General features: G+C 36.0%; 2 protein-coding genes across 2 annotated transcripts in view; one reads left to right on the forward strand and one right to left on the reverse strand.

Moving 5' to 3' along the window:
- The window catches only part of marchf4a (membrane-associated ring finger (C3HC4) 4a), an 80,605-nt gene extending 67,883 nt beyond the window's left edge, over positions 1-12,722 (forward strand). Inside the window, exon 4 of the mRNA XM_056458649.1 lies at positions 11,546-12,722. Coding sequence (XP_056314624.1) covers positions 11,546-12,000 — 455 coding nt within the window. The 3' untranslated portion in view covers positions 12,001-12,722. The remainder of the gene's footprint in view (positions 1-11,545) is intronic.
- Positions 12,723-12,917: 195 nt separating this feature from the next.
- Positions 12,918-17,356, reverse strand: part of pcca (propionyl-CoA carboxylase subunit alpha) — a 91,168-nt gene continuing 86,729 nt past the window's right edge. Inside the window, exon 23 of the mRNA XM_056458662.1 lies at positions 12,918-13,849. Coding sequence (XP_056314637.1) covers positions 13,781-13,849 — 69 coding nt within the window. The 3' untranslated portion in view covers positions 12,918-13,780. The remainder of the gene's footprint in view (positions 13,850-17,356) is intronic.

A 17,356-nucleotide genomic window follows, 5' to 3' on the forward strand; every position in this document is an offset into this window, starting at 1 on the left:
AGCTTTAGAATCCTACAAAATCAAATCTGCCATAGACAGTTAAACAGATGCACCTAATCCTCCATTACTAATCCTAAAATCTTTGCTACAACTAGAAAAAGCAGACTGTGCTCCTTCAGCAAAGATATTAGTGTATTATTGAGCAAAGTATTAAGAAACAGAGAGATCCTTCCCTAGGTCATGTCATAAAACCATCAAAACACATGGTAAACTGCAGAAAGTGATATTTCTATACAAGAGTTTATTCTGTTCTTTGAATCTGACAGGTTGAGATGTTTTGCAGAAGCGTTGATATTTTACCAGAGTCAGCGCTATCAGCACCGGGACTGTTCACCATTTGTATCACTCTGCTTTGCAAGCAGCACTAACAGAGGAGAAAGCTCACTGTAATTTTTATAAAAACACCACTGTAGGGTCAAAGAATGTAGTTTTAAAGTAGTTTTGAACGTTTTCCAAGCAGGATTGTTCTTGTTCAAACTTCTGAAAGAGAGTTCTTTCTGATATTTGCCACTGGTTTTGGTGTTGATGTACAGTAGTAGTTAAGCATAAGATCTAAACTGCTGATGGTTATGTGCTGTATAAAGGGAACTCTTTGGCCTTATGAATCTATTATTTGAGTTTAGATGTGCCGTCCGAAAACATTTTTCTCAGCCTCCTTGTTTATGTTAAGATATTTCACTTTAAAGACCAGAAAAGGACTTATTCTTTGCCATAAAAGTGATATTACTGAACATACACACAGGAGGTTGATAAAAATGCTCATTTTAGAGGAAAATTTCAGATGGCATTTAGAGGTTTTTGTATTTGAACTCTTCATTTGTTCCTGAGCATTATCTTTGGGCAAAGATTTATAACCTGGCACTCATTCTATTGCTATAGTGTGACAATTTAACAGTGCTAAATAGTACATATTATTACATATTGCCAAAACATTCGCTGCAAATGTATATTTAAGGCACGTTGTGGTTGTCACTGTGGTCACTAACCTTCATAAAAAGTCATGTCATTGGTTTAGGTGCAATACCAATGCTATACCAAGGCAATTGGTAACTTTTTGATTTAGTTGCTAATTCTTATGAATTTTTATGATCTCATTTGTTCAATTTACTACGATTTGATTACTCCCAATGACGGCTGGGTTTAGGAGTGGCTGAATTAGCCACAGAACTGACAAAATGTAAAATAGTTACATGTCCTTATGAGATTAGGATGGCAGTATAGGGTTTCCCTAATTAAGTTTTGGCTTTAGATTAAAAAAAAAATGTCAAAAAAGAAGTTTTTTATTACTACATATATCCGCTTGTTAAGGGTGACTTCACGCGAAGCGGCTTCCGAGTCCAAGCTCTCTATCAAATGGTAATAATCAATGCTACGAAGTGATGTAATACTTTTGAAAATCACGATCGCAATATATGCATCATTCATTTATTCATTTTCTTTTCGGCTTAGTCCCTTGATTAATCCGGGGTCGCCACAGCGGAATGAACCGCCAACTTATCCAGCACATGTTTTACACAGCGGATGCCCTTCCGGCCGCAACCCATCTCTGGGAAAGCAATATATGTATCCATGCCTTATATCCGATAGCCAGAAAGTAAATAATTTTATATAAATTGTTAAAATATTGGTGTCTGCGATGCAGCAAATCCAGAGACATGTACACCATGATTTTATATAAGATTCACTTAAATGTGTGATATGACTAAAAAGTGGTGATAATCTTTGATAATTTTTTCAATTCAAATGAGTAGCAGTTTGCACCCGGAAACAGTACTTCATACGTCACTGCTTAACAAGCGGATACTTTGCAATTCAAATGGTTTAATGATAAATACTGATATTTGTTAATGATGATTTATTGGCAGATGTCTATTTTAACTCTATAGATTAGATTAAAGATGTGGGTAACATTTTATTTTGATGGCCCATTTGAGTATTAGTAGACTGTCTGCTTAATATCTGTTGATACTGCTCCTTCAACAGACATTTAACTGACTATAAGAAACTTTACAAGTACATGTCAACCTACACTAACCCTAAGCCCAACAGTCTACTTACTGTATAATCTAATGAGAATTAGTTGGCATGTAGATGCAATGTAACTTAAATTCAACAAAAGGACCGTCAAAATAAAGTGTGACCAAAATTTGTATTTAAGAAATTAGACATTACATTATATGTACAGTAGTTTATTTTCATTTACTTTTATTTCATACGAGTAAATAATTTTAATATGCTTCAATCTTTGCTGAAAATCTTTTTAAGCATTTCAAATATAAAAGCATATATCATTTTCTTTCTATATAGTTGCATTAATCTTTAACCAGAGTAATTTCTATTGTATTCAGCTACACATTTCATCAGTTCTTGCTTTTCCTGGGATTAACTTTTGTGTTGCTAACACTCGGCTGTCCTGTTTTAGCCACAGGCCGAAGACAAGATATTGAATTGATGTTTGTTTTTTGTTTTTCCTGTGACATAAATATTTTCAAAAGGAGTGTCATTAATATTTTATAGTAAATTATTATTTACCTCTACTACCCAAGAAATATCATAGTTTGTTTTCAAGATTGCTCAGGTGGGATTCTTGTGCATATTTCAGTTTAATATTGGAACATGACATCATTTTCAGCCTATTTATAGTGAATAGTGTAATATTATCTGCCTTAATGCAGATTCATAAGAAAGGGAAAGCCCTGTGGGGACTAAAAAACAGGAGAACGAGAGAAAGATTGAAAGCAAAGCTAAGAGAAGAGACAGGTGGCAAAGTGGCTTTTCACAGCCGAGCGCTGCTCCCGTCTACTGTGGGACTGGTCGGAAGCCAAAAAATCCCACACTACAGCAGAATAAAGCTGCTGATAAAAATTCAAGCTTTGCCCTGAGAATTTCCTTCAGCTATTCTCTTGGCTCAAGGAAAATGTGTGTGTTTGTCAGTGTGTGTGTGTGTTAAATCAATACACATCTCACATTCTCTCCTTGTAATGAGAGGATGTGCAGTCCTGGGAAAAAGTGAAAGAGAGAGAATAAAAAGGACAGAGTCTGGAAAATCAGGTTGCAGACGCAATAGGCATCTTCATGATGCTGGAACACTAATAAACTCCTCCACAACCTAATTTCAACTGGTACACATTTGCAGCATATAAATGCCACTGTGGACACATTAATTCTGCTCTGTCTGCTGAAACTCTGTTCCTGTAAAGCTAATAACAGAAACCTCTACAGCATCAGTGCCAAAATTAGCACTTCCCCCCATTTAACTCAACAAATGTGACATGAAAGGTGAATCAAATTTGGCTCAGGCTTTGTATTTACAGAATTTATCCTTTTCTCAGTGCTATCCATCTTCTCGAGCTTCACATGTGCAGTGATGTTAAAATCACATGTGAAACACATTAAACATGATTTTGTGATTTTTTTTTTTTTAACATGAAAATTTTTCAAAAGCATGTTTAAAGGGCACCTATGGTGAAAAATCTACTTTACAAGCTGTTTGGACAGAAATGTGTGTAAGTATAGTGTATAAACTGTCATATTGGGGTGAAATAAACACACCCAGTCCTTTTTTTCAAATTTAACAACATAAAAACGGTGGACCAATTGGAGCGGTTTTCAGATCGACCGCAACTTTATGTAGGAGTGCAGTCCCCCCGCCCACCAATATTGATTGACAGCTGCGCTCATTAACATGTCCCGGTAGTCACGTGTATAACCATATCAACAAGAGAGGATGAGCTCAAAGCAACTGGGAATAAAAGGTGTGTTCAGTTTACTAGGATCATCAATCATCATCAAACGTGATCAAGAGTGAGTTTCACAAGTTTAAAATGTTTTAAAACAGAGCATGTGTGTAATGAATTACAGCGATTTACTTCATCAGCACAGCCGCGTGTCAGAACAATTATAAAAGACGCTTCAATCCCAGGTTTGTGGTTGTTAAATCGGGTTTATTTTGTACATTAACATAACAGATATCCATACAGCAGTGGAGATTACCAGTATCATGTCACATATGCATGCAAAACGAGTGCAAAGCTTAACGCGCTGTCTCTTTCTCTCTGTGTGTGTGTGTGTGTATGTGTCTGCACTATGTGTGTGTGTCCTCGCTGTGTGTGTGCGTGAACTTTGTAATGACATTGTGTGTGACTCATTGTTGCAACTTCACAAAAAATGCATCAAATACTGATTGTTAATGTCTTACTGTAGTATTTCTCACACACATTATGTGAAATCTGCTTCCTGAGGCAGCCGAGGGCGGCGATTGCTGACAGGCACGTGGGAACGGTGGGCGGGGAGGACTAGCCTTAAAGGCCCAGTACAAAAAAAACAGCAACAACTTTTTTTCAGCTATAATATAGACATTTTAAACAGCTATAATAAATAATCTGATGGGTGTTTTGAGCTGAAACTTTACAGACACATTCTGGGGAAACAAAAGACTTATATTAAATATGAAAAAAGGGGTAACCTATGTGCCCTTTAATGTGGTTTTTAATGTTCCATGTTTCATATGCTTGACACACGTGAAACATGATTTTGGAAAATTTTCATGAAAAAAGTAATCTTATTGTTCGCATGGAGGTCGGGTACCTCTGTAGTACCTCTGTACTGGCCAACTGGGGTGGTGGTTCCAATTTTTATGAGGGGAGACCGGAGGTTGTGCTCCAACTATAGGGGATCACACTCCTCAGCCTCCCTGGAAAAGTCTATGCCAGGGTACTGGAGAGGAGGATCCGGCCAATGGTTGAACCTATGATTCAGGAGCAACAATGCGGTTTTTATTCCAGGCCGTGGTACACTGGACCAGCTCTATACCCTCACCAGGGTGCTTGAGGGCTCATGGGAGTATGCCCAACCAGTCCACGTGTGTTGTGGACTTGGAGAAGGTGTTTGACTGTGTCCTTTGTGGCATTCTGTGGAATGTGCTCTTGTAGTATGGGGTCAGAGGCGTTCTGTTAAGGGCTGTCTTGTTCCTGTATGAACAGAGTAGGAGTTTGGTTCGCATTGCCAGCAATAAGTCAGACTTGTTTCCAGTGCATGTTGGCCTCTGGCAAGGCTGCCCTTTGTCACCGATTCTGTTCATAATCTTTATGGACAGAATTTCAAAGCACAGTCTTGGTCTGGAGGGGGTCCAGTTTGGAGACCACAGGATTTCATCTCTGTTATTTGCAGACGATGTTGATCTGTTGGCTTGCACTGGGGCAGTTTGCTGCCAAGTGTGATGTGGCTGGGATGAGAATCAGCACCTCTAAGTCTGGCGCCATGGTGCTCCACTGGAAAAAGGGGATTGTTATCTCCAGGTTGGAGGAAAGTCCTTACCCCAGGTGAAGGAGTTCAATTATCCTGGAGTTTTGTTCATGAGTGAGGGAAGGATGGATCGTGGTATTGACAGGCAGATTGGTGCAGTGGCAGCAGTAATGCGGCACCTTTAATTTTCTCCATAAATAATGCTTGTATCAGACCTGCAGCAAGGGTTTGTTAGTTCCTCGGAAAGCGCATTGAAATTGGTGGAGCAAGCGATGCACCACATGTTTTCCACATGGTTTTAGATGCAACATGTGAATGGCTCCTTAGTAGGTAAAACAAACACAATGGAAGTCATTGGTTCACAGATTCCAACATTTTTCCAAATATCTTTCCAAATATCAAACTGGTTTGTAATCCTTAGGTTATATCAATGCACATATTTTGAACCTGTCCTAAATTAGAGCATTACAGGCAATGAATATTTAGCACTCTGTCTCTGGCTAATCAATACAGATTAGAACCTGAATCACTTGTGGCATTATTTGGAGTCACTTTAAAGGAGTTACGGTTATCTGCATCAAAGTGTAAAATGCTTGCCTTCCTTTTATTAGCACATAGAGCAATTCTACTCAAATAGTAAGATCCCCTCCCACCCATCTTGATTCAGTGATATGGTGAGATGTTGTCTCGTCTCTACCTCGAAAAGATTAGGTACACTTTAAGAAGATCAGGAAAGCAACTCTATAAAAATTGGCACTTGAGTGTTTATTAAATAATACCCTATTAGTGCATTTATTTAATTACTTGTTTTATTTGTACTGTTTTTACCTTAGAGTTGTATTATATAAATTAAATATCTTATTAGTGCTGGGCAAGGATTAGGGTTAGGGTTAAATATAAATCATGATTAATCGCATCCAAAATAAAGGTTTGTTTTGTCATAATGTACAGTTGAAGTCAGAATTTATAGCCCCCCATTGAATTTTTTTTCTTTTTCAAATATTTCCCAAATGATGTTTAACAAAGCAAGGACATTTTCACAGTATGTCTGATAATATTTTTTTCTTCTGGAGAAAGTCTTATTTGTTCTATTTTGGCTAACATTAAAGCAGTTTTTAATATTTTAAGTTTTAAAATTTTAAAATATTAAAAAATATAAAATATTTTTAGTAATTATTAGCCTCTTTAAGCTACCTTTTTTTCCTAAAGTCTACTGAACAAATCATCGTTATAACTTTCCTAATTACCCTGACCTGCCTAGTTAACCTAATTAACCTAGTTAAGCCTTTAAATGTCACTTTAAACTGTATAGAAATTTCTTGAAAAATATCTAGTCAAATATTATTTACTGTCATCATGACAAAGATAAAATAAATCAGTTATTAGAAATGAGTTATTAAAACTATTATGTTTAGAATTGTGCTGGAAAAAAATCTTATCTCCGTTAAACAAAAATTGGGGGAAAAAATAAACGGGGCTAATAATTCTGACTTCAACTGTATGTGTGTATTATAAGTACTTTTAATGTTTATGAGATTCATACATAGAAACAAAATTACACAAATTGTTCCATAGTTATCTACATTTATATATAATTTGCATCATATACATGTATATTTTATATCTAAATACAAACATATGCTTGCTTGTGTGTATTTATATATACATCATAAATTTGCAAAGTAGACACATATTTATTTTGTCAAAACAAACTTTTATTTTGGATGTGGTTAATCATTATGATTTTTGTCCAACACTAATTATTATTTATTTGTTTTATTCAAACACCTGTAATTTCAGCTTGCATTAATTGACAGTGAACGAAGGGTTGGACGATAAAATCGGTATCGGTATTTATTGACCAAACACCATTGTCAATATCAATAAAAAAAGTTGAAGTTTCAGGATGAATCGCTATAGTTTTAGTTTTAAAATGTTGCTGCTAAGCGCACGCCTTGGAAGCAGTGCCAATAAGCTCAGGGTGTTTGTCCTTTCCAATGGAGGTGCACCACACACATTTGGGAGCGACGCTCACATGTTGTGCAAGAGGCGCACACATACACACTGGACGCTCTTCCATTTTCCACCTAGTTGAAAACATTTAACTTTTCCAAATGCCGATGCGCACCACGATTCATGTAACGAGAACTAAGCAATCTGCTTCACATTTTTTATGGAATATACACATTTCAGTAATAACGGCAGACTAATTACATCAGACATACACAGAGCATCCAAACACTGCAGTGCTTTTTACTTTTCTTTATAAACTTGTATTGAAGCTGCAGCAATGGTTTGTTCATCCTCTAAGAAAATGATTGATGGCTGCCTAGTTACGAGAGACGCCAGGGGAGCGCGTGGTGAAGGAATCCATGTGCTCACGCTTGTCACTTCAGGTCAGAATAACAACACACACGAAAATGAGTGCAGTGGCTAGCAGCAGTGAGGAGATACAAAATAAAAAAGGATGTAAGGATGTTGCCAGAGTGGCTCTTTGGTTTCTTTTCTTCCCAGCCACTAGCACCCCATCTGAAACATGTTTTAGCATAGGGGTAATGTAGTTATTCAACTTCACAATCTGTAATGTCGCAGTGTGTATTTAAAAAATGGCTGGTTCCTTTACTTGAAAGCTCAGATTTGATTATCATAATTTGTGTTGTTTACAGAGTTTGAGGTTTATTGTATCATTATTATTCACACCTTAAAATTTGCGTTCATTGTTCAGCATTTGCACTTTACCATTGCACACACTTTGTAACAATTAATTTTTCAAGTTTGAGAGTTTCTATAACACTTATGTTTATTTTATTATAAAGAGATAAAGAGATATTTTGTCTAAATGTTTTTGTTTTTGAATATTAAAACTGTTTGCCTTGGTAATGTTGGTAAATTTAAAATAAAGTGGTAAAAAATCCTAATATTCCTAAATGTATTGTTAAAAAATTATTCAATATTTTTGCAGTATCGCCCAGCCCTAAGTGAATGCTATTCTATGTTCTATTAATGGTAAGGGTTGTGTTATTTTTTAAATGTGCACACTTGTAAAATTTATTTTTAAAAATTAAACCAAACATGTTTATGAGAAGCGAAGGGTGAGTTTATGGTGATGGATATTTTATCTTTGGGGTGAACTATCCCTTTAACATAAATACACATGTGAAGCTGGTGTGTATTTTCCTTGTGTGTGTGTGTGTGTGTGTGTGTGTGTGTGTGTGTGTGTTTTCTGTAAGGGTAGAGCTTTGCTGTAAGAGAAGTCAATTGAAAACTGTGGGCTATTATTACCCTCTCACACTCTTGCTTGTTTTAGTGGTCTGCAGAGTACAGTGAGAACGACTGTTAGTGGTCTGTCTCATTGATTGTGAGAGGAGAACCTCAGGGCTCGAGGGAAAACACTAGCCTTTCACAGCCTTCTCAGATCTGTTTCAACTTCACAAAAAAAAAAAACTTCTAATCTAACAATCGCTGAAAAAAAATGAGCCTCACTGTCATCAGAGCTCACAGAGTGGAAAGATAATAGTATAGCTTGTGTGTATGTGTAAATGTAGAAATCTAGACAGTCTTCAAATGTTCATAGGGGAACAGATCATCGCTGTCATTCTATATGAGTGGTTCTGAAGAAACCAATATAATGTGTTCAACCGAGGTGTAAAAAGAAATGAATCAAACTGACCCTTTAGTAAATACCTGCTCACTGCACATTTTCATAAGCCATGAGGTATTAAGATCTAAAATTGTGCAATTAAAACACTGAAGTAAATTGTTTTCCGCATATAAAATAAAATGTTTGTAATAACCTTATAGCCTCAAGGTATACACTGTTTACTAATAACAGAATTATGCAGAATTTAAGAGGTTATGACATGCCGAAACTGATTAAGTACTGAAAACTGGTGCACCATTTGAACTGAAGTTGCTGTTTTGAATAAACGCGTACCTCAACGTTACCAAACTGTTAATTCAGTTAGCTTGTCATTCATGTAAAATGTAATAATGGCCTTTGGAAAATGGCATTTGGATGTCTAAACAGACTGTGAGATGTAAAAAAGGATATTTTTAACCCTGGGAAATAGAAGTCTATAAAAGTACAAGTATTCAGCAAGAGAATAAAAGATCTCCAAATGTTGCAGATGTTTATCTGCGAGGCTCATGATCGATAACTGGAGCTATGAATTAGTATACACTTGTTTGGAATACTTTGGTCAATATTGTTTCACCCAACATTATTACATGCTTAAATATTATGGTGAAATTTGTTAAATCAGTGGTACCCAAAGTGGGGGTCAGGACCATTTGGGGGGGGGGGTTTACATTAGTGTGTTTATATTAGATTAACAACATAGCAATTGCTGAAGCAAATTGATTTTATAGCACCAGGTTAAACTTTCTGACACCCTTATGGCAATCAAATACATTAAAAATCAATACAGGCAACAACTGAACATCGAGAATGATCTCTGAGTGGCGGTCTCCAAAATTAAACCAAGAATAGACTTTTCCAAAGTAACGAGTAAAGTAACGCATTACTTTAAAAAATAAGTAATACTATTTGAGTTACTATTTACCTTGCTTAATTGGCTTTAAAAAACATTGTGGAATAAAAATTACCTTAGGTTGAATCACACACTCAATGAGACAGTGTGCTGCAAGGGAACAGACAGTCGACACACTCATCATCTTCAGATCTGTGTACTGTTCTAGTAACTGAATATCTAAAGATATGGGTTTATTGCGAGTCAGAGGGGATATTTAGTATGTTAGTACTTACTGAAGATGCAAATCCTTTCACGACAACTCCATTCAATTTAATGAACTGGTTCGACCGGTTTACTTAGAAAATCCAGCAAAAACAAAACGATTCATTCGCGAATTGCCCGTCATCACTACAGACAGTCAGAATGGCAGGCCAGAGACTTACTTTTTGCAATGGATTCTTTATTCTTTTGAACTCATCGAAGAAAAGAAGTGGATTGTTGTTGTGTAGATTTTGTGTTAGTAAAACTCTTGACAACTGCACAAAACCACATCAAGAAAAAAACACACAATAAACAAAACTAAATAAAAACTGAATGCGAACACAACACCCACACCTCACCTTCATCTAAACAACAAATGATTTAAACAGCAAAATATTCTCCAGCTAAAACAATTAATTCGACTAAACTAAAAACAATGCTTATTGCTTTTATTATTGAGGAGATGCAGTCACTGTCTAACGTTACTTTAGAAGCGGTTTTTTTTTCTTACTATTTTTTTATATTTTGTAATATAGTATGATTATTTTTCTCTTTTGGGAAACGATTTATATATTTAAGCCACATTAAGAAAGTTATTCAATGATTTATTTTGATTCATTTTTTTAACTATTAAACATTTTAAAGATTTTAAATCTGTTTTTGCCTTAATGAATTATTTCATGTTAGTACTCTTAGGCTTTATTGCAGTCTTTATCTCAATGGACAGTGAATTCATTTAACTAACAACATAAAACATTCAAAAGCAGCAAACACATTACATGCTTTCATTAATCTGTATATATAGCATGTAGAGCTCTGGGTTCAGAAAGTTCTCAAATATAATTTTATCCTACTTTTTAAAGGAAAATGAAGGTGTAGATTCTATAGGTGGTTGTTAAATGAAGAGCTTCTCTATAAAAAAGGTGAAAAACACCTGCAAGTTCTGAAAGAGATCCAACCTCAACCAGGTAAAAGAACGCAAATGTAACTCAAAAGTAATGTAACGCATTACTTTCCATAAAAAGTAACTAAGTAACTCAATATTGTAATGCATTACTTTCAAAAGTAACTTTCCCCAACACTGTCCATCTATGCAAGTGACAGCAACCATTGGCGATCAGCTGGGCGTGTCTAGCAACGTAACAAAGTTGAGAATCCTTCAAATTTATGCAAATGTAGAGCAACTTTTTTGAGTAACAGCCAGTAGGAGCATCAGTTGAGCTCACATGATCTTCTCTCAGCTCAGTCAGAGGCCAGTTGTATTCTCTGTGCTGTAGACCTACACACCCCTGCATTTGCAGCAGATCACCTCCCCGAGTGACAGGCAGCTACAAAGTCGCTACTTGTGCGAATGAGGCATTAACGGGCTAATCATTTTGAACAGAAAAAAATAATCCAGCCAAACTAACAGAAAAAGTGAAATACTGTGAAAATTTCCTTGGAAAATGCTTGAAAAACTATTAAAATGTCACAGGATGGCTAATAATTTTCCTTTTACTGTATGTGTATTTTATTTAAATAGAAACTTTTATTTTGTAAGTTAACAAATACATTTTTTTCTCTTTCAGCTCTGATCGTCCATGAAGGACCGTCTGTATTTCGCATCTTTAACCGTTGGCAGGCTGTCAATCAGCAGTGGAAAGTCTTAAATTATGACAAGGTCAAAGACAATGAGGACCACCAGAAGACTGGTGCCACATTCCGAACCCTTTCTCTGCCGCTGACGCACCGCATAGGGCAAAGCGGCCCTGAAGGCGAACCCTCCACCTCCACATCATCCCTCATGGCTGCAGCTGCAGCAGCCGGCACTGTCACCCCTACCACAAACTCTGTCCCACCGGCAGCAGGCGCTACGACAGAGCCACAGGACTCGTCTGAGCCCAGCAACGGGCAGCCCTCTCTGCCAGACCACCACTGTGCTTACAACATCCTTCATCTACTCAGCCACCTCAGGCAACAGGAGCCGCGTGGACAGGCCAGCAACAGCAACCGCGAACTGGTCATGAGAGTCACTACAGTCTGAGGCTTCGTTTACACTTCAATCCCTGCATGCGACTTATTTCAAGGATCGATGGAGCAGAATTAAACAGTTAATCGCTGACTCTGTGCACTGCTGTCTGGGTTCAAGCCGTTTGTCTTTTCTATTTTTACAGTATTGAAAGAAACCAAACTTCTTTTTCTCTCGCAGTGGCTGCAGGAACGATTATGGCCATATAGCTGCATACTGGAAAGTATGAGCCACTCAGAAAGGTCAGAGGTCAGTGGAGAGTATGTATGTATGTGTGTGTGTGTGAGCGTGTGAGTTTATTGTCAGCTCAAGGCCACAGTCAGAGCTGTTCATTCTGAAGCACAAATTCAACAATGCAATCCAGTTTCTACACCGACAGATGCTCTTCTGAACTAAAACAGCTCAGAGCTGGAGGTACTAACTCATTTTCAGATTACTACAGGTCGTATTTTCAGATTAAATCCTGTTATTAATTTAAGCACGGCGCTTGCAACAAAAAGCAAGTCCAAATGTTTCTTAACACACCAAAAGGTATACTGAAGGATCTAACTATTCTGTTTACAATTACAATTTTTTTTTAAGGGAAGTCAATCATCTCTAACTTTGCCAGTCTTGTACATCAAAACTATCACTACTACTACAAAAAAAGTCGCCCAATTTGAGGCAAATCTTGGTCAACTGACTTATTTTGTTTACATTTGTTAAATATGTGAGAGAAAACAAGGTTGCTACATTAAAAAAAATGACAAATCAAACCGGTTTTACAGAGTCTGTTTGTCTTTTGGAAAGAGAGAAATGTGTTGACGGCATCATTTCCTTCTGCCAAGCAGAATATTCAATCAAATCGTTAATTTCAGTAATGCATTTCATGCTTTCCAATTGATTCCCTTTCCATGCCTGGAGGTTTCAAGCAATCACTAGCACTTGGAATGTTTACATTAATCCCATTTTATTCCATTTTCTCAATACAAATACAGACAGTAAGTGGCTTTGTGCTACATAAACAGGAACCAGCACCAATATCCAAGCCTGATCACAGCTGGCTGTTAGTTTTCATAATAATATCTTCCTTCCCCATCATTTAATGGTCCACTCCTCTGGGTTTCTCCATTTTTAAAACAATTTTGAATTGTCAAAACAAATCAATTGTCTCTATAGCGCACCTACAGACTTAAACCTAGCTTGTGCAGAAACAAATCACAAATTAATCTAGTTATATTATTATCTTGACCAGTTTAATGCATTTGATGACAGAAAAATGTGCTGTAAAATATACACGAGTGTGGAATTGATAATGATTGGTAGATGAAAGATATATATTAACACTTGTGTTTGCATAATCATGTAACAGAAAAAAATCATTGCAAACAACAACCTAATCATAAAAACAACGGAGTTGGAGCAATGCCAAACATTCACAGCGCTTCCTCTGAACAACGCTAAATGTGCACTGAGGTGAGGGGGAAGGAGTGTGTCAACAGTTTTCACTGACTGTATTTAAAGATAGGTTAAAACAATCACAAATGATGATGTCAAACTGTGGTTGGTTCCATGTGAAACAAGAAAACCTCCAATGGAAGGCCAAGGCACAAGAGAATGTTAGCGTTTTGACATTTCTTTCTCTGAATACAGCAGAGTTCCGGTGAGATGGATGCATTACAGTCATAATGTAGAAAAGAGACCACAGAGGAAAAAAGGACATGTGGAGGAATGTTCCATCTACTCTATTGGTGTCTTTGTTTCCTCATCCACAGCAACTGATGGCCTTTTCAAAGCCTGCAGATGAGATGATCTGTTACTCCAGTTCCACCAGTAGATCTCCTTCTCCAACTGTATCTCCAGCTTTACAATGCACGCTCTTCACCTAAAACAAAAACACATATTATTTGAGAAATGTCCAACTATTCTGCATCACAAAAAGCTATTCAGTCACTTAAACACACACTGTTTTGCAGAGAAATAACATAGGGGAAAATTCATTAAAGGTTCCACGTTTAAAAAGGGCTGTTTCTAAAAAAAAAAAAAAAGATCAATTTAGTGCCAATTTTTGAATGAATTGTAGTTGAAAAAAATGTAAGCATGTAGACAGATTTTTATGTGATGGGATGTTTTTGATGGGAAAATCAAAATGATATTTACACATGGTCCCACCAGTGTCTCTTTCTTTTTATGAAAAATCCTTGCATATTATTCTGGACAATGCAGAAAGATCCATTTTGTACTTTAATATCAATGTGTCAGTCAAAAATAACTGTCATCTTACACACACACAAACACTGTATACATGTGTATATATATATATATATATATATATATATATATATATATATATATATACTGTATGTATGTATGTATGTATGTATATATATATATATATATATATATATATATATATATATATATATATATATATATATATATATATATATATATATTTATATACACACATATACACACTCATAGACCACTTTATTAGGTATACCTTACTAGTACCAGCTTGGACCCCCTTTTGCTTTCAGAACTGCTTTAACACATTTGCTGCAGATTTTTCGGCTGCACACCCTTAATGCAAATCTCCTGTTGCACCACATTCCAAAGGTGCTCTATTGGATTGAGCTCTGGTGATGTGGAGGCCATTTAAACACAGTGAACTCATTGTCATATTCAAGAAACCAGTCTGAGATGATTTGTGCTTTATGACATAGCACGTTATCCTGTGGTTATAACGAGTGGTACAACCTCGGTTGTAATGAGTGGTTATTTGAGTTACTGTTGCCTTTCTATCAGCTCGAACCAGTCTGGCCATTCTCCTCTAACCTCTGGCATCAACAAGGCATTTTTGCCCACAGAACTGCCCCTCACTGGATATTTTCTATTTTTCTGACCATACTCTGTAAACCCTAGAGATGGTTGTGTGTGAAAATCCCAGTAGATCAGCAAATTCTGAAATACTAAGACCAGCCCGTCTGGCACCAACAACCATGACACATTCAAAGTCACTTAAATCACCTTTCTGTTGCAGCAGAACATCTTGAACATACCTAAATGCATTGGCTGATTAGAAATTTGCATTAACGAGCAGGTATACCTAATAAAGTGGCCGGTAAGGGTTTGTATCTGTATATGTATATAGTCACTACACGAGTCACTAAATAATCAAATCATGACATGAGAATGAAGGACTAAAATTTATACATGCTTATTTTAACTGTCACTACTTTCATTCATTCATGTCTCTGTTATGACAACTTGTTGAAATAAATACATCACATCCTGTCATTGTTTTTTGTCATAACAACTTGGAATTACCCAGACAACATGACTTCCTATTCATGAGACCATTATAATAGTGTCATGAATATTATTCTGATCACTATTTTTAGTGGAACAAACTGAATTTGCCATTGTTAAATAATTGTCTAACGACATTAATAATAAATTCAATCTGTACCACTGCATTTGAGGTCAAGAAAAATATTACTAATGCTGTTATAAAATTCTTGACACAGTTATAATGGCTTCATGAAAATCATGTTTATGACAGATTTATGTTGTCTTGATAATGTCATGTCATAAATTGAAATGTTATGTCATCTCAAACAATGTCATTTTTGCATTTAAAAATGACATAACTGAGCAAATGACATTTAATGACAGTTGTCATAAGCATGCATAAAATCTGAAAATGCTGAAAAATAAAATGTATTAATTGTCATGTCACAATTATATAACAAGTCATGACAGTCTTACGAGCACCCCAACAAGTAAAGTGTTAACCAACAGGTTTACCATACCACCTAACTTGCTTGTTTAAAAATGGTTCAATTGTAATCATCATAGTTTTACAATAACTCGTCTTTTTGGTTTTTTAATTGTAAAAGCACAGGTCATTTTCACCACCAGATGACATCAAGTTTCCATTGGTGGACATATAAGGGCTGCCCCTATTTCTTTGTATGGTTGAGTGATATGAACCATACTTTTCCCAATATTTGTAAAGTAGTCTAATACTGGCAAATGGTGTTTGATTTGAATTGAGCCTCTTAAAAAATGTTTTTAAACTGCAGCAAAAAACCAGGATGTGCACTGACTTGGTACTGCATCACAAAAAGGATCTCAGGTTGGGGTATTTTGTTTTCATTTTGATACATTGAAAGTGCAGAAATGTCTTCCACCCTTTTTTTCACAATCTATATAGTTTTAACATGAATAAAAATATGTTAGGATTTCTAATATTTAGTTTAAAGATTATAATAAGCCGGTTTAGTGTATAGGGCATTCTGTTTCATCTGAAATTATATTTGAAGGGCTTTAAAGATGATATGTACTTTAAAAACATGATGTCATTTTAAAGTTGTAGATCTTATTTTTTTAGCATTTTAATTTACTTAATGCACATCTTTATTTTTGGTTCCCCCTGGAAGTTTGCCGAGGCCTTTTGGTTGAGAGCCACTAGCGTCAGGGCTGATTTCAGATACAGCCTATATGCAAGTATTGAACACGTCATAATTTTTCCTGGTAAATATATTTCTAAAGAAGCTGTTGGCATGAAATTTTACCAGATTTTGGCAAAAATAATAATAATAAAAACAATCCAAACATTCAAATAAAACAAAACAAAAAACAAATTCAGAAAAATTTGTTGTGTGTAATAATGCAATGGCACTGAATGACTTAAATGTACTTAATGCTTTGTGTTTTAGTAATGACAGCTTCAAGACGCCTCTTAAACTCTGCCCTTTAGTTCTTATTTGCTGTTAGATTCAAGTCATGTGACTGGCTGCGCCATTCTAGCAGCTTTATTCTTTTCTGAAACCAACCGAGAGTTTCTTGGCTGTGTATATGATCATGCTTTGCTGAAATGTCCACCCTGGTTTCATCTTCATCCTCCTGCTAATGTAGATGTTGGACTGACGCAGCTAATTTTAATTTACACAGATGAGGGGCAGGTCTGCTTTCTAACTACGGAAAGATTTCAGCTGCTGTCTGGGCTTTCCATGCCTTTTCACACTCCCTTTCTCCGTGTGTTCAAGTGTGTTCCCTCTATCTCTGTGTGCGTCACATTTCCATGTGTCATTTCATTTTATTACTGATAGCTTAATTTCTAAATGAATTATTTTAGTTTCTTTCATTGTATAGATTGCTTTGGCTGTTACTGACATTCAGTGAAAATTTCAAGTCAATAGAACCTTTAGAAATACATTTTCTGAGAAAAATAGAGATCAATTTTTATTTTACCCTTTGTAAATGTTCTAAATTTTACTTTAAATGTTAAGTGTTATAGGAAGAAAACACAGTAAATAGTCTTTCACACTGAGCATGAATAAGTGATGTGAATGTACAATGCAATGATAGTCTTAAATCAAAACAA

Source organism: Danio aesculapii, chromosome 1, assembly GCF_903798145.1.
Source record: "Danio aesculapii chromosome 1, fDanAes4.1, whole genome shotgun sequence".
In the NCBI taxonomy this organism is placed as follows: Eukaryota; Metazoa; Chordata; class Actinopteri; order Cypriniformes; family Danionidae; genus Danio; species Danio aesculapii.